Source organism: Rissa tridactyla, chromosome 9 (assembly GCF_028500815.1).
Source record: "Rissa tridactyla isolate bRisTri1 chromosome 9, bRisTri1.patW.cur.20221130, whole genome shotgun sequence".
NCBI lineage: Eukaryota > Metazoa > Chordata > Aves > Charadriiformes > Laridae > Rissa > Rissa tridactyla.
In genome coordinates, this window is record NC_071474.1 from 29,500,202 (window position 1) to 29,525,215 (window position 25,014).

The window sequence follows — 25,014 nt, forward strand, 5'->3', positions numbered from 1 at the left end:
CACCTCTTCCAGTGGGCGTTTCTATTCGAAACCCCTCAGTTCCGCCATTTCCTGGCCGGGCACCGCCAGCCCTCGCCCGCTCCCGCCCTATGGGCGGCTGCCGGCCTCCACAGCGCATGCGCGCGGCGCTGGCACATGCGCGGTAACGCCGGCCGGGCGCCGCGCATGCCTGCGGGCGTCCGGCGTCTCCGAGGCGGTGGATTGGGAGGAGGCGGCAGGGCAGCAGGACCAGGAACTGCTCCGGGGAGGGGACGGGGAGACGCCCGGTGTTGCGTGTGGGCCGTATGGGGCCTTGAGGGTACAGCCCCGGTGAGAGAGAGAGAGGGGCGGGGGGTTGTGCTGGGGCGCGGAGCCGGTGGGAGGATGGAGGGTCAGGCGGCTCCGGGCGCTGGCGGCGGCGAGGAGCCCCTGGGCTCTGGCAGGATGAACCCGAAGCGGAGTGGGCGCGCCGCAGAAGAGGAGAGCCGGAACAAGCCCAAGCTGGTGAGCGAGCCGTGATGCTGGGAGGGGGGCTGGGGGCGGCCTGGAGAGGAGGAGGAAGGCGGGGGAGGAGGAGGAGGCAGCGGCTCGGGTGCCTTCTTGTTGCTTCCCTAGTAGAGGAGCTGGGGCGGAGGGGCGTGCGGCCGGGCCTGGGGGGTGCCGGCCTTTCAGGAATTAAAGGCACTTTTTTTAAAAAAAAAAACGAAAAACCAAAACCCCAACAATCCTGTGAGCTTCTGTGAGGGCTTCTGGGCGCCGCGCGGGAGCGGGAGGCGGCAGCTGGCGGGGGGCGTGCGGCGGGCCGCGCTGTGGGAGCGCGCCGGGGGCGGCGGCTGACAGGAGCCGGGGCTTCCCCCGGCAGCAACGCCGCTGGGTGAGCGGGACCCGCCGGCCGCTGCCCTCGCCTTCGGAGGGAAACACCCTGGGGCCGGCTGGGGGGTGGTGGTGTTGTGTGGTTTTTTTTTTTTTTTACTGTCGGTATTGAAGCATCCGGTATATTGGTGGTTATCATGCAAACGACGTGCCTCCCAAGAGAACTTCTGAATTAATGTGAAAATAATGAAAAAAATTTGGAAATTTTCCGGTCTTCTTGGAAAGATCTGACACAAAAACCCTCTTTGGAGCTGTAGAAGTTTGTTCACTATGCCTGTGCTTTTTGACTTAAAAGAAGGAATTTCTACTTACAAACCTGATAAGTTGAAACATAGTCATATTTCAAAGCCAACAGCACTGCTTTATTTTTACCTCATTTTATAAAGGCAGTAGCAGCAAGACCAGTTAATGTGAGTGTTTACTTTTAATTGTTTACTTCTGTTACTTACACCTATTTTAACTTTGAATCAACTCGTTTTAGCTCAGTTCCCTGATGGATTTTGAAGAGCAGCAGTATAGCGGACGCTTGAAACTTACCTGACTTTTCTTATTGAATAAAATACTAGTTACAAACTTTATTTAATCTATGCGAAGTTTTTCACAGATAGTGGTAAAACTAAGTCAATATTTAAGTGCTCTCACCTCGTGTTCCTCTCATTGAGTATAGTGCAGCAGAGCCTTGGGCTGATCAGCCTGAGAACTGTGGGGTTTTTTGTCACTGAAAACTAAGTTAGAATGCATGTGGGTAAGGTATTAAACTCATAATGTATGAAGCATTAAAAAGTTACTGAAAGTAACAGTTATCTAAAAGGAAGACAGAATGCTAGAATACTGAATAACTTGAAGTGTGTTTTTATTGAAAGTGACCGTGTATATCTTAGCAAAAGGCAACCAAATATGATGTGTTACTTTGTTTTATAGTGTTATTGGAAACAAACTCATACTTCCTTGCACAGGATAAAGATACTTCTTCATATAAACAAGGTGTTTGTTTATGTTTATACTAACTTTACTATTTCCTAGCTAAAGTAGCTAGGAAGGGTGCTTGAAGATGCCCACGGGGAAGTCCTTTAAAAATCACACAGGAAAGTTCTTCTGTTGAAAGCTGTGGATGCAAATTTGAATATTGCTTTAGCAGAGGAGAACACTGTTCTGAAAGAAATGCATAATTTAAAAAATCAAAGTGAAATGAGCTTGAAATTGGATTGAACAGGATAACTATTTCCATTGCATGTTCTTTTAAGTTATTGTAGAATCACTAGAGTAGGCTTTTATTGTTACATTTAGTGGAAAAAGTATGCTATGTTAATATTTGCGGTCATATGCTTTCTTTTCTTGAGGGGACGATTACAGTTCAGCAGCAGCATGGATGGGATGCCTTCTGAAAGATAGTTTTGCCCTGTGATAAAGTGACTAGCCTCTGATGATATTATTGAGTGAACGGCTTGAGTGGGAAAGTAGATCTTTTTTTTTTTTTTCTTATTCTGGACATGATGTACACAGTGTGTAAAACTGACATGACCTCTGAGGAAGAAAAGGGATGGGATTCAGGTGTGTTTTAAACTGAGGCAGTGTGAGTGGACTGCCAGACTTACCAATTACTGCCATGGGTTTGTGAGGGAAGAACAAGGCTGCAATCAGGGAAAGGATATATCCGTTATATAGGAGAATAATCTTACTAAATTTTGTTGGCTTTAATTTTGAATGAGGAGTTGATTCTGCTGAGGTTAGCAATATGATCAGGTAGTCAGAGAGCAACCTTTCTTGTACCTCATCCCTATTCTCTTCACTATACAAATAAGATGAAGGTATATTTGGGACTTTTGTAGGAGAAGCCATGCTACTTGTGCAAGTGTTAAGTTGTCACCGAGTTTGTATACAAAGCTGCTCAGAGTTTGGTGTGGAGATTTTTTTGGTTCAGCTTCATAACTTATCAAGTTTCAGTAGAGTTATAGGGGTGAATCAACCTGCACTCTGTCAGCTTGTTGCGTATAATTCCAGGAACTCGGTGTGCTGAGAGGAGTGTGTCTCATCCAGAACTTATTTCACACATCAAGCGGAGTGCTGAACAAGGGCTTGGTGGGAGAGGGTGTGCAACTCCATGTAACAGAGGATTTATTTTTAGTTCCTAGCATAGCAGCTGAAATTAGGCAAGTCATTGGGAAGAAGTCTAGAGGAATGATTTTTTTACGATAGAATAAAAACGGCTGTAGATGACAGGGAGCTGGGAAAGCTGAAGTCATTATTTTGGGGGAAGGGAGACTCTAGAAGAAGAAGAAGGTGGAAGTTTTTTTTGTTTCCCCACACTCTCTGTCTGAAAGTAAAAGTTGAGCAATGGTGCTTGGCCTGCAGATGCATAGTGGTTTGGTGGGTTTTTTTGTTTGGTTGGTTTTTTGTGTTTTGGTGGTCGTTTGTTTCCCCCCCACACCAAGGTCTGAATCAATTGCATTTGTTCCTGATTGACAGGAAGTAAGACGAAGCTATCAAGAGAGGATCTGTGCTAGAAAAGAAAATGGTGGTGTAAAGTATTTTTCTGTAAGATAATTGTTGCATATGTACGCACACAAATAATTGCAGATGGTCTATATTAGAACTACTAATTCCATTTTTTTCTGCTTTAGGTCATTTTGAGAGTCATTTGAATTTTGTATAATTTGTTGCACCTGGCAGGACTGCACAATGAGAATTTGGTTCCAGTTTTTATACTAGTAGTGTGTAAACTGGAATATTTTTCTAAAATTTAATGTCTGTCTTGTGAGCACCTTGATGCATCGCAGTTGCTGAAAGAGCTCTGATTTAATTTTTTTTCTTTTTTTTTGTTTTGCTGACAAAAGGACTGGAGGTGGAAATGGGTGCCTGGTGTTTTTGTCATTATTTTTGTTTGCAGTGAAATGGGCAGAAAAAATTAAATTGTTTTGGCAAACAATCATCTGATCTCATGCCAGCCTTGAGAGTAGGCTGGCATGAGATGGCAGTGAGTAGTTACATTCTTAACTGGGTTTGGCAATGGGCTTGTTTTGCTTATTTAAAAGTATGCTTGTTATACATGGGGAAACAGACTAAATCGAGGTTGTCAGGGAGATTGCTGGGATTCCTGTATTTGTTAATCCTTAATTTAGATATTGTTTACTCTCTTTAGCATTTCACTGTCACATGGGATGTATATAATTCTGTTGGGTACCTAGGAAATCAGTAAGTGTTTGAAAAGTGTCACGTCTGATTTGACATAGCTATTGTAGCTTAGCCGCACCCAAAGTCTTATCGAGTTATTTGCCTTTTTAGCTGGGAAGTTGAAGCCAGGCTTTTTACAGAAGTTCATGGGAGAAGAATGTGAGACAGAGGTCATAAAAAGGAGCAAGAGAGGTCACTGGAGAGGAGTCTGAGTATAAGGGGAAAAAATGATTAAGGATTGGTTGGCCAGAGACACTGGAATCTCCGTTCTTGGACACATTCAAGATTTGCAAAACTGGACAAAGCCTTTAGCAGGCTGGTTTTAATTTGGTGTTGAGCCTGCTTTTTGAGCAAGAGTTAGGACTAAACTGAGAAAGGAATGAGATCCTTTCTAACATCTGTGATTCTATGAATCAGTACTTGAAAAGAGGTGTTATAGCAGGATTTGTGGTGCTTCCTGAGTATTAGAACACTGGCTAACTAGAAGTTAATATGGCTAATAATTTTTGTGTGGTTTTTAATTGAAGTTAATAATAAATTGTGTTGGTTTAGTATTAGCATAATTAACACATTTCTGTGCATATAGTGGCTAGTACCACGCTAAAAGCATTCTCCGTTACCCTCAAGTTCACTTCAGGTTTGTGTGGTAGTTGTTCAGTGACAGATACTCCACTTAGCTACAAACTAAATTTCTGAAGGGGGCTGTCTTCTGAGCGTGATACTGTTTTTAAAAGCAGATTAGGAGGAAGATCTTGTGTAACACAAAAAACAAATTGTTAGGGGTAAGAGAGAGCTTATTTAATTGGAGAGCAAGTGGATTTGGTGATTCATCCAACAGGGAGCAACTCATACTTTGTTTTAAAAGTAAAAATTGTTTATGCTTAATACTGAAGTCTTTCAAACCCCGCGAGCTTTGAGATGAATCAAAACCTATGAACTCAACATTCTGACTAATGTGCCATAAACTAGCGTTGAGCAGTGGAATGAAATCTTTTATCAATTAGCTTTAAAACAAAAGTAAACTGCATGTGTTTGGGAGGATAGGTTTTCCAGCTGCGTTACTCCACCCGTATCAGTGCAGGAGTTAACCAGGGCTTTAATTTGTGTGTGTCAGTCGCTGTCAGACGGGCCCTGTGCTACAGGACCTACAGCACACCATCACCTTTGACTCCTAAGGTTGTTTGATGTCATTCTCCTGTGGAGAGATAATGTGCTTTTTACATGTGACTTGTTTAGATGTTTCTGTGCTGCATGCATGAACTCTGAGTCAGGTTGAGCAGAGACTTTTGGTGAATGAATAAAATGTATTACGTTTGAGATCATAGTGTCGCTGAATAAAATCAGTGCACGCCTGCAGAGGATTCTTGCTTCAACTGTATGCTTGAGGAAAAAGCGAAGTGCTTGTGTTTTAGAAGACTCTTGGTCTTATTAGATCAAAGTCAAGACATTCCAGCAAGTGACGTTAGTTAGGGTGCAGCCATTACTGAAGAGTAAGATTAACGTCTTGGGAATATTTGGTTCTTTTGCTGAAAAGCATGCTGATTCAGCACTACTTCTAATACGGTAGAGTAGGGTATGCTTGGTGCTGATGTTTAAGTAAATGCTTTAGCTTTTAATGTGAATTGATATTGACGCTGTTAAAATGAGGTGATAGATACAGTGATAAGCCTATCCGCTTGTGGTAATTAAACTTCCTGAACTACTACTTGTAAGGCAAAACTGCAGAGCTATTCTGTACCGTTCAGGAAGCTTTGCAAACAAAGCAGATTCCACCTAGGCAATGTGGAAGACGCTTACAGTGAGAACTGACAGCATGCATATCAAATGGAAGTGATGTTTTCTGAGATTTTTTTCTGAGATAAGCACTGGGTTGATGAATATCCAAGTTGTTGAGGGTGAACTTTTGTTTTGTATTATGAATGGCCTGTAAAGCATTCTGATGATACTGTGATTGCTGATGATCTGGTAGAAGGAAAAGATGGGCTTAAAAATTTTGTCTTGGGTCACAAGATTACTTCATCTTTTCTGCAACAGTTGCAGTTCTTTAGAGGTAAGCAATAATGGCTAATAACCTTCCTCAAATTTTTTTCACCCCTGTGCAGATTTAGAGGTAAAGTAGAACAAGAGATGGCAGTTGCTGCTGAAGCAACTAATTTCATTTGGTTATTCATCAGTTTACTTGTTCAACCTTAAAACCACAAGCAATTAGGAAATTACTAAAATGAATGTTTTCATACAGTTCCTTACAACTTCTGTATCATGGCCATTCTTTAGATACAGTAATATTTTTTTTTTTAATCATTCAGTAACTTAATTTTGGAGGAAATAAGTTTTTTGTTATAAAGGGCTATGGTAACAGAGCAGATACTTTTGAGAGAAGATTAACAGTTAAAAGACTTTAGTATTTTTGTAGCAATTTATAAAGTTGCAGGTAGACAAAGCTAAGTTGTCTTAAACTTGCATGTTGTTTTTTGTATCAAACTGATCTTTTACTTAAGGTCTTGTGAATCAAATAGCTTATCTGGGCAGTATTGGTGGAGTGAGGGCCTCTAGGTTTCCTGCTTTCAAGAGTAACTTCCTAATAGGTAGATAAGCTGAATCTTCCTTGACAAAAGTCGTTAGTACTAATGTCGTCCCAAAGCTTTTATAGCTCTTTGTTCTTGCTCAGTGAAGGATTCCACTTTCTAAGGTACATCATTCATGCAGTCTGGAATGCGAATATATTCTACTTGTTAACAATTAATTGTATACAAGAAAGGGGTGACACTTAAAGAATCAGCTTTTTTGAGGCATCAGTGTGGGCTTAAGCAGTCTCCATACCCTCCTTAGTGCTCTACTGACTTAAGGTTTTGTGTGACAGCGGGACAAACAAGATCCTGAAATGGAACCAGTCAAAACCTCTCCTTTATTGTTTTTACTTCTTTGATTATTTGCTAGAACTAATAAGATTGGTGTTATGGCACAGTAGAATTCCTCATTTTCTATTGTTTTGTCCAAAGTTCATCCATTAGTACTATTAAATTATGATTGTGTCTGCTTTTCAGCCATCTTGACTGTTGAGTTGGACATGGTGTGAAAGCAGCACACTGTATTCACATGGGCAGACCTGAAAACGATCTGCTATGGCATTTAAATGATATTGTAACCTAGATCATGATAAAACCCATAAACTCATCTGATTTATAGAAATTGAGAACTTGGAAGTTCAATTCCGGAACAAGCCCACACATGGAAAATGTTGTATGGTCTGATACAGCTACTGAAGGTATTTGATCCACCTGGGTGTGTTAGTATTTGGTCACAAGGTGTAGTGCATACTGCAATACCACCACACCTCTGTTACATAAACCAAAAATGTTCTTAAGAGTTTCTAATAGATACGGGCTCTTTCTGTGTAAACAGGAAACTCTAGTTTTGTATTATTTTCAGATTGTTTTGGGGGAGAGTGGGAGAAGAGGAAATTCAAGGTGATGCATATGTCAGGTGGCTTAATTGTGAAGCTCCCTTCTTGGTCCTTTCAGTGATTGTCAGAGTAAATAATTGGAGACAAGATGGTATTGGAGAAAGTGTTACATATGCTGAAAGTGTGATACATGTTTGCTGCTTTAAGTCTTTGCCTAGTGTTATCAGATATGGAGGGCATCGAAGATGGAAAATGTCTTTATCACTAAAAAATATTTTCAATTTATACTTCAGAACAGTTAAGTGTGTTTAAACTTGTTTTGAAAGTGAAGGATATAAGTGTAAAAGTCGCTAGCTGATTAAAGAAACGTAATTGGAAAGAATCCTGCCTTCTATTCCTTCATGATTTTTGTGTGTATATATATATTTTTAACAAATACTCTTACCACTCTCCTAATTGTAGTGGAAATATGAAGTTTTCTCTTTATAACGAACCCAAATTAACATAGTTTCCCCTTTTATGTGAGAATACATACAGGAGAACTTAGTTGAGGAATGTAGAACATTCAGAGCAGTGCTACCTGGTAGTTCAGAATAAGTTTCTAAATAAAGTTAAGCTTGAGGCAGCCAGGTAATAGTACTGTATAACCCCAGCACTTGGAGCAACGGGACTGTACATGGAACAGCCAGTAAAGCAGCAAATGTAACTTCGGGTTATGTAGGCTAAGGGAATTGCAGTAAAGGTACTGGTGGATGCAAGTTGGCTTGAAGGTACACAGGCCCACTCTCTCATGTTTCTTAGTTCAGGGATTAGCTAGTCAAATGCTAATAACTCTGTCCTGTATGGGATGACGTTAACAAAAATACATCATAATTCATGTTTAGGCATGAGGATGAGAGGAAATAGCCACAGACCTTAAATGTTTTTTGATGATACATTTCTGTCACTTCTAGTTAGTTATGTGTTTACAAGTGACTCTGTTTAAATTTATGTTGGTCTCTCAGGGATGGTTGAGCAAGACTAAATAAGTACTTTGGTCAGGAAAAATGTTAGTTTTGCAGTCTAGCTCTTGCCATAGTAAGAAAGAATAATAATGGTGGTTGTTAAGAGTATGACCTTTAAAGGTGCCTGTGGTTTGTTTGTTTTTTGTTCTTTGTTGTTGTTTGTGTTGGTTTTTTTTTTAAATGAGTGTAGCTTTGTGAGGAACAAATACTAAGCCAACATGAGATTCATTAGATTCTAGATTCCTAACAACAGATACAAATAGTTAGTTCTTGTTCAGTATACAGTATCCTGCTTTCCTGTTACATTTTCATTCTTCGTAGTCTCCTGCTGTGAATTGTTTTTATACCTATAAAATTGAAGTAACTTCTAAAATACTGTGGCTTTGTAATGGAACTGTGCTGAATGTTTGCATTTGTAATTGTGTGAGTGCATAAGTAGATGAGAACTTGACAGTTATTAATAGTTGAGATGGTTACATGCAGTGTTCTAGTTGCATTATAACGGGTAAGTATGTGCATGAAGAAGAAGAAAGACGACAGAATATCAGGGTAAGCGTATACACTGAAGCCATATATATTTTAATTTTTGTGCCAGCCACATTTAGAGGGTGCATTAAAAAGAAAAGGTTTAAATACAAAATCTGAAATGCAAAGGGTAAACCCGTGTCATCTGGCCAAGTTCAAAAGTTAGCACAAAAACTGAAATTAGCTGAGATACAATGAGGGACAGACTCAGACTGAAGCAAGCCATATGGTAACATTTCTGTCTAATTTTGTATACACTGAAGTAAAATTACATACAATAAGAAGGGTTTTCGTAGTCATTGCAAGTCGTTGCTTATAAAAACCTTAACCAATCACAGATTGAGTGAACTAATGAATATGACAGATTAGTAGAAGGTAGTTTATAACCAGACTTGAGACTTAAGTTGCAACCAAAGCCTCAGCACTGAAGCACGTAATAACCGCTTTTTACCCTGACTTTGGTGCTTTGTTTCTGGTACTGCTGCCAGCCTTAATTCCCATAAAACCAGATTCTTCTTTCTTTCTTGGGTTTTTTTTTGGTCTTATTATATAATGGGACAGCAAGAACTGTTGCTCCCAGGCAATCTTCTTTACTAGAATTGCTTCAGTTCTTTTCCACTCCTCTATGGCAAGCAGATCTCAACTGCTTTATTCTCGTCAATGGAAAAAAGTGAGGTGAGGAAACTCCTTTTGATTTAGCACATAATTTCTTGGCTGAGCTCTGCTGCAGTCTCTCTAACCTTTACAGTCTTCCATTCTCTACTATTCTACCATTTTCAAGCAGTGCTGTTTCATTTTCATTCTCCAGTTTATTTACAGCTCGGTGGAAGCATTCCCAAACCAGAAAAGTAAAGTGTACAGCAGTAAGCATTAATAAAATTTCCATCTGTAAATGAGCTATACAATTTCCATTTTCAAATTTTACAAATATACATTCACGTTTGAACTTCAGACAAAGTTGGGCTGGATAAGACAGGCTTCCTAAATCCATTAAAGTTAGTTTACAGTATTCTGTGATTCAAACTAATTCCTGAATGACTTACAAGATAAGCAGTAATCCCATCAGTTAACATTTTTATATTTAAACCCAATTGTTTTGTGAATTTATGGGAAGACCTTTATAAAATTCATGTGGGTATTCATGGGTAACCTAAGCACATACCACACTTCAACACTTCAATATTATAACAAACTCATCTTTTTTTTTTGCTTACATTTTTCCCTTCAGCAGAAGATAACAGATTATCCACAACCCATTATAAACATCTGTAATCGTACTGAATTCCTGTTACTTGTTAACAGGGAATCTCACCTGTACTAAAGTCAAATGATACTGTTGGCTTCTTCATTATTATGTGCAATATAATTCCTCTCTATTCACATGCAGCTTCATTTCCTACTTCCCTGAAGGACAAATAGTCTTCTCAGGAAGCTGTTATAAACAGGAAAGAAGAGGAAAAGGAACAGAAAGCCCTTGTGTGTATCACATCAGCTATAAGTTTGGTTTAACCCGATATGCTTTGGCTGCTGAGAGTCCATGGCTGCTGAAGTTACGCGATCTAGAGTTTCTCTTCAAGGAAGAGCCAAAGTTCCTTGCTATGGCAGCAGCATTGCTCATTTTTCCAAGTTTTAGTATAATTCTATTTATTATTAGGGGAGAAAAAAGTAACTTTACAATCAACTTTTTCTTATGAAGGGATCAAGTACTGCTCTGATCAAATACTTGTTCTTTGCTAGGAAGTCGGTGCCTTAGAAGACAGGCAACATTATTCTAAGAAGTTGTTGACGTGATCCCTGTGACCATATATTCCAAGACTGCTGGGTACAAACAAAATGAATAAGTTCACAAGTAATTCCTGCTTCTTTGGGTCACTGCATCCCTTCTACTGCCAGTTCCTTTGCGGGCTGTGTTTTGGTTGGTTGGATTTTGTGTGGGTTTTCTTACTATTTAAAACACGACCCAAACAAAACGAATACATGTCCTCACTTCCTTAAAGTCTATCAAAAGTAAAATACTCCATTTTCAAGGAGCTGCTCAGTATCCAGTGAAGCTCTTCACAGTATAGTCTTTATGTCAATTTCTGCAACTTGCTATGGGTCTTCTGCTTTATTTTTAAATTTATCAGTTGTGTCCCAACAGATGTATTCTACTGGTTTTATCCTCTCCTCAAATGGTTGCAGAGGAAAAGTCAAATGGACTGACATTTATTTCAGTGTTTACTGTACCCACAAGAGCAAGAGGTGTTGTCGAAACCAACAGCATGCTTAGTTAAGAATCTTCCCAAAACTATCCCTGCGTACAACAGGAAAAGTATAATTGAGCCTGTCACTTATACAGGCGTATTAGGCTGTGCTTGCGTGCACTGTGAAATAGGAAGCAAGTAAGCAGGAATGAAAAAGAAAAATTGTGCAAAAGTACTGAAGAATTTTCTCATCAGTTTCTCAAAGCAGTTTCTGCTTCGTTTTTCATGAAGATTTCAAAAGAACTCTCTCACTGTCAAGTTAACTTGTCATTGCTCATCTTGAAAGAAAACTCTAGGTTTCAACAAAAGATGAATCCCAGGTTTAAAGCATATAATTGTAGTTAAAAGGGCAGCATGTCTATAAAAGGGTAAAAACAAACTAAGACCGCACTTCAGTAAGAGTAAAGATGAACCTTGTCATAATAAAAAAGACGTCTCTCTTTAGGAAGTGAGGTATAAAAGGAGGAGCCCTGTTCTCACTGCTCTTAATTGACCAAACTCAGTAGCTTTATAATAGCTTTCACTCAGTCTGAGCAGCTCCACAATGTGTCTGAATGAAAAGATCAGCCACTTGCACTCAGGAGAGGCCGGAACAAGGAAGGAAGATGAACAGCAATTTGACGTGCATCAAGTATTACTGTCTAGCAAAACTGGCTTTGTTCTGCTGCTATGCTGAAAGCAAAAGCCCAAATCCACTGCTTGCTAAGCATAACATTGAGATAAAGTCCGCACATACTCTGTCAAGAATTGTTTTGACATAGTTTTTCCAGTTTAACTGTTCCAGATTTTTTCAAAAGCACTTCACGGTAATATTATACCAAAAAAAGCAAAAGCCAAGTTCCCTAAAAACTCAAAGCTCGGAAGTCAAACAATTGCACTTCTGAAAAACAAGCAGCAGAGACAGAGGGCTGAATGTGGTCCTGACAGGCACGTGTGGCAGAAAAGCAACAGGCGTGCAACCGGTACGGGGAGCATCTGAACCATCCATGCACTGCGCTAGGAGCTGTTAAGTCCCAGAAGGTGGTCCGATGACTATTCAAATGACTAGTTTAGCAAGTGGTCTCAGTCTGTTTTCCTGGAAAAAAACACTTTCTGATTTTTTTCCAAACCACTGGATTTGTTTGCTGTGGTGCAGTAAACACAACATGCTGATACTGACAAGCAATCCTCCCTAATACCGGTACAATAGGGACCACTTGGACAGATGGCTTCTTGTCTGATAAAGTATATCTGGCACTTTTTACAGGCACAGAAAGCTACATGGGTGTATCAAAGGATTTTTGAAATTATTCCAATGCACTTCTAATCTACTGGCGTTTTACTAAAGGAAGCTTAGGAGGTGCGGCTTTTGAAATAAGCTTTCTTATCATACAACATAATTGGCACTCAACTATCTGAATCCTGTTTGTTTGTTTTTTTTAAATACAGTGTTCTTCAAGAAAGACCATTAAAGTATCCATTACCGAGATTATTAGATTTGAAAGTGAAATTATTTAAGGCGAAAATAAATACAATGCTAGTCCGCAGATGACCCAAACAATAAAATGTATATGGCAACAGCGTATATGCTTAGCCTGACAATTCAAGTACATGAAGTAGAATTCCCGTACTTATTTTCCCCATTTACGCTGCTGACAATTGGTGCAGTCCCACATGCTGTCTTTATACTGTCAAATATGACTTATTTTCTTTTTTCTTTTGTATGCAAATGCTTACCTATTCTAGTGCAACTGATACACTGCATGTAACATGTGAGGTCTTGCTGGAGGAACCTGTTGTTCCTATGCAGAAACTTAGTACCAATTTTTGTTGCTACAGTTATTTTATAGAGATTTGACAGACTGGCCAGAACACTTAAACTAAGAGATTCTTAGTGAGCCCTTTTTGGGCTTTAAGGACATGTAGGCATGGAGTTTTGTACCTGCTTATTTGTGTGAGTTGTCGGTGGTGGTATTTGATTGTTGGGTTTTTTCTTTTCTCTTGTTTGTTTTTTTTTTTTAAATGTGTCCTATAAAACCTACTGTTGGTTAATGATTATGCAATGCCACCCGCATTTCAAAATTAAGTACTAAAATAAGTAGGTAGAGTTTCTGAATAAAAAAAAGAAATTACCTGAAGTTGCAGCCCATGTGCAGAAGCAGGTGCTGCACCCCACCACGATTTGCCTGAGCAGTGTGCAGTGGAGTGGAAATTGCTGTTAAGTTTAGAAGTTACCCAGCTCATCGCTATTTCGTTGTAGATGTGGTAAAATGTGAGTTGCTTATGACTTTATTTTTGTGGTGGTAGTGAGAGTCTTGAGTGTAACAATTAAGAACATGGCAAAGTAATACTTAAATGTAGTTTAAAGATCAACCAACCCATGTAAATGCACCTTAATTTACAATTTATGGCCAGCTCAAGTGATCTTGAAAGGTTTATTAATACGTAAGTTTGAAAAATATTCAAGTGAGTTTTGCACTAAAAGTTAACGCAAGCATTTCAAGTCGTTTAATTCTTTGAATGTTGACGTTGTTACTGCGGTAGCCTGAACTGAACTTGGATGAGGAAATAGTGATTTTTATACCAGTAAATGTAGTGAACTGTGGTGAAAATCTGTCTGCTGTTTTTATGTGTGAGACTTCAATTACTCTGAATGTTAACGTGGCTGAGACTGACCTTTAGGATAAAAGACTAGTGTGATGCAGTTGCATTAGTGTATGCTATCATTTTTGTATGCCTTATTGTTGTGATCTGTCAGTACTTATGCAAGTAGTGGGATACTTAGAGTAAACTAAAATTGGGAGGAGTAAATAGAAAGTGATATTTTTTAACTATTGATGGACAGGAAAGACTGTGTTTAAAAGGAAGAAGCTCAGTCACTTAAGTCTTCTAAATGAAGAACTAAGTAAATCAGTAGGAAATAGTTCTTTGATCTAGGAGTTGAAGTTCCATGGTTTGTGTTGATATTACAAACTAGGAGAGAGAGATGATATGCTGCTGTCTTGAGTTGTATGTATATTTATACATATAAATATTAATTTTATATCCCTTATCTGCAAATGTTTTATCATAGGGGCTTTTGCAAAACTTTTGCCTTTGGGCTGCTTCTAAAATCAGGGAGTTGATGTCTTTACCAGCTAGGAAAAGGTTGACTTCTTTTCATCTTGTGATGCAATGGCTGAAAGAATAATGCTAGAGGACTTACTACAAAAACTGATATCTTCAACTTCCTCCTGGGGAGGTAAAGCACTTTTGGTTTATGTTCTTAAATCAGATTGGAAGCATGATTTCTTTGTTAGTATAAGAGACTGTCAAAATTCTGTGTCAGTGAGAATCTGTAGGTACATAACTGCCTTGCCTCTGCCTCCAGCTACTTGCAGTATCTCTTCTACCTGTTAAATGTGTTGCTTATCTTGAGTAGCTACTGGCAGCAATGTAGCTTATGCACCATAAGGAAATCTGGGGAAGTGAGCCTGAGCTGTCTGAAAAAATGCTGTGTGCTAGCTTGCTTTAGTATTCTCTATTTTGCCCAGAGGAGTTTGAGTGACAAATGCAATATAAATGTAGAGATGGAGTAGATTATCCCGTTCCAGGTTCTGGGAGAGATTGACAGTACTTAAATGAGAAGGGGAAAAAAAAAGAAGTATTTCTAGTACAAGTGGCTGCTAAAACGGATACAGAGTTTTAGAACTTCTTGCTTACATAGTTGTCTTTGGATTGAAGTCATGGTTAGGCTTTACTTCATTTGGAATTCCTGCTCAATAATCCCTATTCAAAATAAAAAGTCTATTTTCTAGCATAAGGACATGTTTATTTTCATTTCAAGATTAGATTATTACTACTTTTTTGAAGTCCAGGTAACAAAAAACATGTGTAGCTGTAAGGAAGAGGTTTGAGATACAGCAATTAGGAAGGTGAAAGGTTGTTGGTGTCAACATCTAAAAAGATTTTGTCCTAGCTGTCCCTCTTTCCCACGTTGATGCCGCCTCCACTATTTGCGTAGTTTTCGGATTTCTTTATTTCAGAAATACAATATTGATAATTGTAGCCAAGTAATAGAAAGTAGAATTAGAAGGAACATGGTATCTTAATATCTTCCACCAAGGGGAAGTAAAATGTTGTGTGGTGTATGTTGAACAGTTCCAGGTTCATTTCCTATTGAAGCCGTGTACTGTGTTAAGGATAGGCAGTGGTATGGGCTATTGACTAGAAGCACCGTGATCACTTCAGCTGGTGAGAGCATAACCAAGGAATCTGAAACTTTACTGTCCAAGAAAATAGGGTCGCTTTTTCCTAACCAGCGACTTGCAGGGCTGTGTCATTAAGGATCAATTACCATACTCTTTCATATAGAGCCGTTCCTTTTGTCGGTGTTGTGTCCCATCCCGCTCCCTCTCCCAAGTTCTAGATCTTAATTACCTGTTAATGACTGCTTGGTGTAAACTGAGCATTGTTTATAAACCGAATTCTTCCTTGATACAATTATTGGTATGCAATATAGATTGCTTTCTTGGCCGTGAATAAAGATGTGGTGTTGGTGATCTTTGTCGGCAGGATTTTACTGCTGTTAAGGAAAAAGTGAGAAGGTATTAGAGGGGGAGAGATACAAGTGACTAGTTTGTACATCATCAGTACACTGGCTGTAACTGGTTCATCTGTCAATTTACGTTACTTGGTGTTAAGGAGAAATTGGCAGAAGGGCTCAAGAAGCTAGGGCACAGGAAATTCTTCTCAACTCCCCGAGTCTCAAAAACTCTGTCAAAACTGGGAACGTCATATAGCTATCTGCTGACTTGGTTTGAAGTCCATTAGTCCCTGTTTGTTTTGGAAAGCTTTTTAAGAGATCTTGCTGCATTTTTGTGAAATAGTGGGGGTGCTAGAGCTACACATGTTTCAGGTTTATGAGTTAAATAGGCAAAAGACAAGGTGAAACGGGATGCAAGCCTGCTTTTTCACATAAAATGCAGTAGATTCTATGCTCATTTAGCTGCAGTTTTGTTAGAACACTTACTGAAATTTCAAGTGCTTTTTAATGTTAGAATGCGTGACTTATAGACTTCTTTATTCTGAAACAGTAGGTAATTGTATTTTTTTTCTTTGATTTGTGTGTGTGTTTTTTTTTTTTTTTTCAATAGAATATTCAAATAAAAACTTTGGCAGATGATGTGGTAAGGTCTTTGTAACATCTTAATTTGCAATGGTAACTCCACGCTGCATGCTATTTTACTCCAAATGTTGTGGACAATATAACATGTTCTTATAAGGATATTAAGCATTAGATTTCAGAAAATTGAGTTACTATTCCTAAGCGTAATTAATGATATCTATTTGGAGAAGGTTAAATACTTTAGTAATATTGTGTGTATGTTGAAACTGTTATTCAGCAGTTCAAGTGATACTTCTCTTGACCTTTCTATTAACAGTAAAGGATCTGCAGTGGTTCTTTAAAGTTAGTTGCCATATGATTCAAGTGGAACCATTTTGGGTAATAAGTGTGTACTGTATATCAAACAACAAGTTTGTATTCAGTAGCACCAACTTTATAATTCTGAATACTTCAAAACCTGTTGCAAAATATTTTTACAGGAATATTTTTACAGGAATCAAAATTGATTTCAGTAAAGCTATAGACTTTTACTTTCTACATATAGTAGTTAAGCCACACTGGCCACTTGTTTAATCATCACTTACATGTCTGAAATGAAGAAATAATAGCCAGTAATCATGTAAAAGATTCATTTATGGCTTTAAAGTGATCTCGCCATTGCAATCTGATTACACAAATTTGTTGTTAATAAGGTCTACTTGAAACAGATCGAAGTACAGTGAAATTGATCTTAAATGGCTTTTTCTTTGTGACTGCTGAATGGGCATTGAAATGTAAGTGAACAGTAAAACTGCATTTGATGTTTATTGGCTAATTTTGGATGCTGCCTTTCAGGCATTATGTCATATCTTTGGCCTCTTCAATAGGCTATGCCCTAATTATAGTTTCAAAAATTTAATGTAAACTATCCTCATAAGGAAAAAAAATGGGATTAAAGTAAAATTGCTGTGTTGTTTAAGACTTTAAGAGTATCCTTGTAGGCAATATGTTTCTGTCCACAAATGTAAGATTTCTAAGGAAAGAGGAAAACCCAAACTCAACCCCCGCTCCCTTCAAAAACATGAACGAAGCCTCCAAAGAAATTCAGAGGGCATGCAGCTTATCTAGGGATACTTTCCCTTCAAAAAGTGAAGGTAATCTCGTAGGATCTCAAAAACCAACAACAACGAAAAAACCCAACAGCAAAACAGAACAAGAAAAAGAAACAAAGCAAACAAAGAACAAAAAAAGAACCTTTCTTCCCCATATTCCACAGCACTTGGTCAAATTTCTTCACTCCTGACTGAACTAATCTAAAAATGAATCCAAATTTCATACAAATGAAATACTCCATTAAACATTTCACGCCTCACAGAGGTGGTTTGACTATAGAAAATAAAACTTTTGGTTTACGTGTCTTCATAGAGATGAATTGCTATGAATGGTACTGGTAGCCCTACATAAGCTGCAGTTAGATGGAAGCACGTCTTCATAAGGCTGTTCGATGCCTGCAACAAATACGCTAGTATTTGTTGATACAAACAGTTAACTTAGAAAAATTGCTGTAGACATAACATTCTCAAAATGAACATATGTGTATATATATATAGTTAAAGACAATATTATTAAATAAAAAAAATTCTGACTTCAGAATAGAGTTATATGTTAATAATACAGAAATAAATGGCCTTATAAGGAAAGTGCTCTTGTTGGTTGTTTCCAATATTAACAAATTAACTGAGTAAGCATGCTTTAAAAAAAAAAAAAGGCGGGGGTTTGGTATAAGGCATAAAACAAGTCAGCCTTAACCAGTGAAACGTCGTTGCAGACTGTATAATATGCTTTCACTAATGTCTGTTATGTGTATTTAACTATGGATGGCTGCTTCTATGTGAGTAATCCATTAGCTGGCTTTTTAAAATTACACACTAATTTCAGGAGCCGGTACTCAAAAAACACTTCAAGGAATTGTGAACTATGCTTGGAGCATTAATTCCTCTACAAACTTTATTTTACTTTAGCAGGATTTTTTTATAAGCCTGATGAACTTGTGAGTACCTCCTTCCCAACGCTGGCTTTTTCAGTTGTCCTCCAAAGACTTATAGCTCTTCAGGTGAAGGAACGCTTGGACATTACCTTTGTGGTACCATATTTATTCACTATCAGGATAATAAGGGAGTAATGTGAGAAGATGAACTCAAGATTTTGAAATGCTAAGAGTTTAACATAGATGGTATACTTTTGAAACTCTGAGAAATAGTTATATCCCTTTTGCATGTGACCTGTCATGAATTTACCTTAAATGTCGTTGTCTTTCTATGAAAAGTAATCTCTGAACGTTAGAGTATTTTTACTTACAGTTCAGTTTGATTTTTTAACTCTGCTGCTTGGATTAACTAAAAATGTGTGTATTACTGCCATGTAATTGGCTGCTTTCCTGTATTTCTATTTCTGCTTATTTTTAAATGGATGTCTTTGCAGCGTGACAGAATAACAAGCTTCAGAAAATCAGCAGTGAAAAAAGAGAAACCTCTCATTCAGCATCCTATTGACTCTCAACCTTCCATAAGTGAAATCCCGCTTTCCCAGGCGCTTGTTGATGAGCGTTGTATGAACTTATCAGAAAAAGAAGTTATGGATCTCTTTGAAAAAATGATGGTAAGATGACGTGCTACATTGTTTTAGTAGGTCTTAATTTGCTTTCATGTTGGCATTTATTATGTAGTAGTGATTTTCAAATGTTGTCGTTTTGGAAGTAATAACTACTTGGGAGGGTATAGCATAAGACTGATAGACCTGGCTGAACTGGCACATAAACAACTGAATAACTCATAGAATGCTAGCGTTATGTATGTTTAGATTACTCTACTTCCACAGAAAAAACAAAGGCAAAAAGCAAAAAATAAAAATTGTAACCTGTTGATTGGGTCAAGATAACCTCTATAGAACTTAGTTGCAGTAGTTAGATACTGCTGTTGAAGGATAGTTTTTAATAAACTTAAGTAAATTCCTTTGGAAAAGAGTCATTTCCATTCATAAAATCTTAATGTATAGAACGCTGAATTTTTGTGTGGTCTTGAATATTTTCTGTCTTAAGATCACTCTTCAAGGTTTGTGATTCTACTCACAAGTGAGCTTTTCCATTAGTCATACAGAAACCAACTTTTGAAGTAGGTGTTTACTAATTCTGCCATGCACATTGGTGTTGATACGTGAAGTATCAGGAGACGGAGGCTTTTGAGTATTGTCAAAAATACTGGTTTTTGTATCATTTTTTAAAATTATTGTAAACTTCCACAGTCAGTATGGCTTAAGAACTGTGCTGTTCCATTAAGTAGTTCTACTTTGTTCAGTAAAGTTGTAAATATCTTTTGAAAGATAGGATGAGTGTTAATTAATACTTGCTTGATTTTCTTGTTAGTTTAAGGGATTAATTTTAAACTTTTCCAAGTAATGTTAATTGAAGCAGACAATAGGTCTGTCTTCCACAAAGTAATAATTCTTCAAAAAAAACCTGCTATCTAGTAAGTTATTACGGTAACGTTTACTGGTCTTAGTTGCTAATGTGAAATTACTTTGACTTTTAATAGCAAGACTAATCACTAGTAATGACTACGTGTTGTATTTAATCCAGTTATTAAGTTGAAAGAGGCATCTTTGGATTTAATATAGCAGAATATTTTGATTTTTTTACATTTATTTTAAATACATAAATGGGAACACATTCACATCTACCCCTGCCACAAGCTAATAATCTATATAATAACAGCAGCCTTCTGATTAGATATTGCAGGAATGGTGTCCATTGTGATGATTTTATAAAAAACACAGGAACTTCACAAGAGTTAACACTTAGGTGATCAACTTGAGGTGTAGAATTCTTGATTTTTGTCCTTTAGTTTTATTTCTTGAGCCAAACTTCACTAATGGTAACTACCCTTGATGCAATTGTAATTTTGGCTAAGTCCTGAAAACAACGAACACTTGAAGTGACAGAATGAAATGAGAAAATCAGGTAGCTCAGAATTAAACTGAAATGCAGATAAGCTGGAAAAAAGTCACTTCTTTTTGTTTTAAAACGAGCTATTTATTCAAGAAAAGGAGTATGAAAATAACAGAGACTAACAGAATCTTGATGTTGTGTGGTCTGTTTCTTTACAGGAAGACATGAATCTAAATGAAGAACGAAAAGCTCCTTTAAGAGATAAAGACTTGACCACAAAACGTGAGATGGTTGTCCAGTACATTTCTGCAACTGCCAAATCTGTAAGTAGTCACTTCTCCAAGACAGATGAAAGTAAGAAGCTTAGCTTTGTGACCATTATGCTTGTCAAGCTGAAATTTTCAATTTTTTTGGTCTGGATTTATCTTGTAAGAGTGGTAGGAAAAAAGCCAGTCCTGTATTAACTAAGATACTTCTAAATGTTCTAAATGCTTGCAGCTGTGTCTGAAGGGTTAGTTTGTATTTCAGTTGTTGGGCAATGTAGAAACTTGATGCTGTCTTGTAAACCACAAGAAATTGCAGGTCCAGTGATGTAGTGTAATGAATGGAGCCTGAGTGTAGTTCTGTGGGATTCATTATACGCATTTTTGGTATCAGAAGTTCTTGGAAGGCATAGCATGACATTATGGTTTCAGTAATGACATACATATTGGACATACAATTTACAGTGTTAGAAACAGGGAATTAAAATACTGAAAGTATTTAAAATTGAAGTACAGTCACTATTTTAGCTTAATTTGAATGTGTTGAGTACTGTAGGTGGCTTGAAGTCGGTTAAATATTCTGCTAAGCAATGTTCTGAAGGTAAATAAAATGGTCTTAAAATGAGTTTTTAAAGCACATTTTGAGGGGAAAAAATATTTTCAGACTTTTCATTCACATTGATCATTCTCTGTACTTAAGTTGAATTGATTATCCCTTAGTTGATGGATCCTTCATGCAGAATCCAAAAGTGTGAAAGAACCACTGGATGCCCCAATATTTGCAGAGAAATACAATTTCAAATAGTGAAGAGCTGCAGTTTTTCTGCAGTGGGACTAATAGTAGTGGGACTATTAATACTAATTAGGTGTAAAATACAGCAGTAATGCGTCTTGTGTGTTAAAAATCTACTATGGCAACTATAGTTCTTATCATGTAAAAGGACAATATGCCACAAAAATTCATGGATGAAGCAGAGAGACATATGGATGTTGTGATTTCCCTAGAAATAGGTTTTATCCTGATTTGTGCCACTACTTGTTGTATAAAGAATTTTAAAGAGGCCCGTGGTGAATTCTGAGGAACTGAACGTATTGCTGTATTGGGGAGAAGTGTTGGTGAGCTTTGTGTATCCAAGGGACAGCAGTATGCTTGAAGTGATAAAATTTGTTATCAGCATAGTTCTTGAATAAAATGAGGTTAACGCATATGATTTTATTTGGAAATTAGGATTAATCTCATCCTTTTTTTTACCCACTTCAGTTATTGTGCACAATAAAAGGTTATTGGCAATGAAGACTATGTGTGAAATAATTGTTCAAATACATAAAGGCAGCACTCCCAGCAGTTCTACAGAGCTGAGTCTGAGTGCTAAATACAGATAACATTACATAATAATGTGTTTCTTAGTCCTGTTTGCCAGTTTATTTCACTATGTCGGTGTCTGCCTCATGAATCTATAAGCATGGACTGCAAGCAGGACAATTGACTTGTTTTTCTTTTAACCTTTAAAATCAGCTCTGCAGAGTTAAATTTCAAAAAACTAAAACTACAGTGAAACACAATTATTAAATGCAACTGATTTGCATTGAGCATTACAGAGTTAAGTGGAAAAAAATCCTTGCATTATAATGTGAAGATGGTGATTGATGTTTCTGAGAGGAGTGATGTTCCTGCATGAGTCCATCTGAAACAAAATCCACAGTCCTTTAGTCTGTCTTGGAAGGAATTCAGTGCTTAAAGCATGGTCTAGCTAAACATACAAGTTATTGGAGAATTATTCAAGCTTACGCAGTGAATATTGTGAAACTTCCTGTTAATATACTTTGCCTAGACTATCTTTGGGAACTATTGATTATGTGTTATACGGTTTTTGTCTTCATTTGGTGATCAATGTTAAATCTTCCATTTTCCTTAGTAAACAAAAATATCTTATTGAAGCAATAGAAACTTTCACAATGGAAGTACTTGCTATTCTTTTCCAAAAACATATTTGGAAGATAGTGATTTCTCTTATATATATACATTTATATATAGATATTGAAATACAGCTGCCTCAAGTATGATAATTTTGTAGCTGAGTAAGAAAAGCATGGCTACCATTGCATGTCTAACTGCTGGAAATTTTAACAGATTGCATCACTGCTACCATATGTGCTGCAGCATGGGAAACTTATCAGAACTGGGGATATGTTTGCCAAAATGTACTAACAATTTAGGAAAAAAAAAAATTAATCAGATACCAAAATGTCCTCATACATGAATGTGCACTTTGAACTTAAGTCAGCGCCAGTATGGATGTGTTATGCATATGAAAAATGTTTTTCCTAATGGAAAAATGGCTTGTATCAAAGCTCGTGTGCTTCAGTAAGTCCTTCTTGCAATTGAATCACAGCATTTGAATGGAATAATTTAAGGTTGTTCAGAAATATGAATGACCTTTCTGTAGTGTGTTATCCTAACTTAGCTTTTAAATAGCTAGCATCTTAACTGGTTTAAAAAATATAAAAAGTAGAGCTCAGTTGTAAAATGTTGATTGGGATCTTACCATAAAGCAAAACCTCACTTTCACTGTTAATTTCGTCTTTTGTTTACTTTAAACTACTGATTGAATACAAGCCCTAATCAATCTTTACTGTGTTGTGAATTATCAAACTTTCTTTTCTTCAGGCCAGCTTCAGGCTTGCCTTCCATGAAAATGCTGATCGCATTCAAAATTTATCTTTCTTAAAATTTTCTACCTTTTCCTTTGTCACAGATAGTTGTTCATCTGCCTTCCTTGTTTATACTGAAAATACTTGGGCCTTTTCTTCTGCTTAGAGCTCATGAAGCACACTTAACAGCTGATGTTACTTTTCTTCCAGTTCATTTCATGTTTGTTTTAGTTAGGCTTTTGAGCTCTCTCCACTCATTTGAAAATATCACTCATTTGCTGATGTTGTCTTAACCAAATTATTTTAAAATTTGGTGCTTCGTTTTCTCTGCCTTGTGTGCCATCTGCAGCATGTTGACCATGCTTTTCTGAAACACTGTGCTGTCTTCAGAGTTCCATGTGAGAAAGAAAGCTTGGTTTTCAAAGGGTGAAGCTAATAAGCTGGATGCTTTCATGTGAAGTGATTGTCTGTGCTTCTGATCTGAGAAAGATTGTTGACCATGGAAATTATACTTGGGAAACAGTGAAGGGACTTGGTGACCTGTCATCCTGAAGGAGTTGAACATTGGTGAGAGAAGAAGGTAGCAAATTAGGAAAAGAAATTGTCGTATGATGACAGTCCATCTTGTGCTTCTAGAGGAAGCCTCATCAGGAAGAGAAGAGGGGATTGTGAAAGACTTGCAGGGACTTCTGTCTTCTGAAAAACTTCCTAAAAGAATAATGGAAACGATAAGAGTAGAAAATGAAGCAGGTAGAGGCTGAACAGATACAATCAAATTCAGATATCGGAACAAAATAATACTGTCTTAGGCTCTTACTCAGATAAAAATGGTTATTCAATAAATTGGCTGCTATTAGATTGCAGCAAATAGCTGACAAGGAAAGGCTTACAATATTTACACGGAAGTTTGTAATCCTGGTGTTCACAGGAACATGGTCATTTGTGCAAATACATAGAGCAGGGCAGAGATGTGCTGCCTTTCTGCAGAGTCTCTTCTGTGTAAAGTCAACTCCTCATTTATGCATAAACAGAGATGCTGTTCCATGGTAAAAAAAGATGTCATTCTGTAAATCACTGTTTAATTATCCATGTAATTAAAAGCATCCATACTGAGCAGTTGAAGAAAAATGCCACATGAGATTTGCTGAAACGCAAGTTAGATTTATAACTGTAGGCTATGTTTTTGATTATGAAGACTTAATTAAATTCAGTGATGACATCATCTAAATAGATCAAAAGCTCCATAATAAATGAAGTTGTTATACATACCAGGAAGTCAGTATGCCATCAGGTTTTTCTGTAGTTTTCTCAGTGTCATATATAAAATATCTGAGCTGATAATTTTAACAAAATGGCATATCTCTTAATCTTTCAAGATATAGATGTCAGTCTAGGTATTTAGTTATTTGTTTGTAAATGTGTAAAATACTGATCATTCAGCAGCAGAATATCAAGAACTTCAAATTATATCTCCTACAGTAGGACTACTGTTTTCCTGTGTAGAAGCTGTAACTCTTAAACAGTTTGGTAAAGAGAATGTAACTACTACTAATGATTAAACACTGAAAAATTTGTGTGATGCTACATCCTACTAAGTACTTTGCTGTGTTTATTTATATATTATTATTATCTTTTTTACACAATAACCTCTCTTGGCTGACCACTGCATGCAGATAGTCGGAAGTAAAGTTCCGGTGAGTATGAACATGACAGTTTTGTTCTTTCTTATGAATACACTTCCATTTTTAGAGATTAGGCTGGAATACGTTGGACTTCTATCTTGGCTTTAAAAGTTCAGTGGGCATAACCGAATCCTTGTTTTATCAAAATAGTTATCAACTTGCTCAATCATGATTATCTTGACAGTATAAATCATTGATGGCACTTTTGAGG

The 25,014-nt window shown here is 37.4% G+C and overlaps 1 protein-coding gene across 4 annotated transcripts in view; it reads left to right on the plus strand.

Moving 5' to 3' along the window:
* The first annotated feature begins 209 nt into the window (after positions 1-209).
* DIAPH2 (diaphanous related formin 2) overlaps positions 210-25,014 on the plus strand; it is a 229,851-nt gene continuing 205,046 nt past the window's right edge. For 2 of the 4 annotated variants that reach the window (XM_054214099.1, XM_054214102.1), the window contains exons 1-5: positions 210-483; positions 16,313-16,345; positions 18,745-18,921; positions 20,425-20,529; positions 24,795-24,815. In XM_054214099.1, coding sequence (XP_054070074.1) covers positions 364-483; positions 16,313-16,345; positions 18,745-18,921; positions 20,425-20,529; positions 24,795-24,815 — 456 coding nt within the window. In that variant the 5' untranslated portion in view covers positions 210-363. The remainder of the gene's footprint in view (positions 484-16,312; positions 16,346-18,744; positions 18,922-20,424; positions 20,530-24,794; positions 24,816-25,014) is intronic. The other 2 variants (XM_054214100.1, XM_054214101.1) reach the window with 2 other exon arrangements.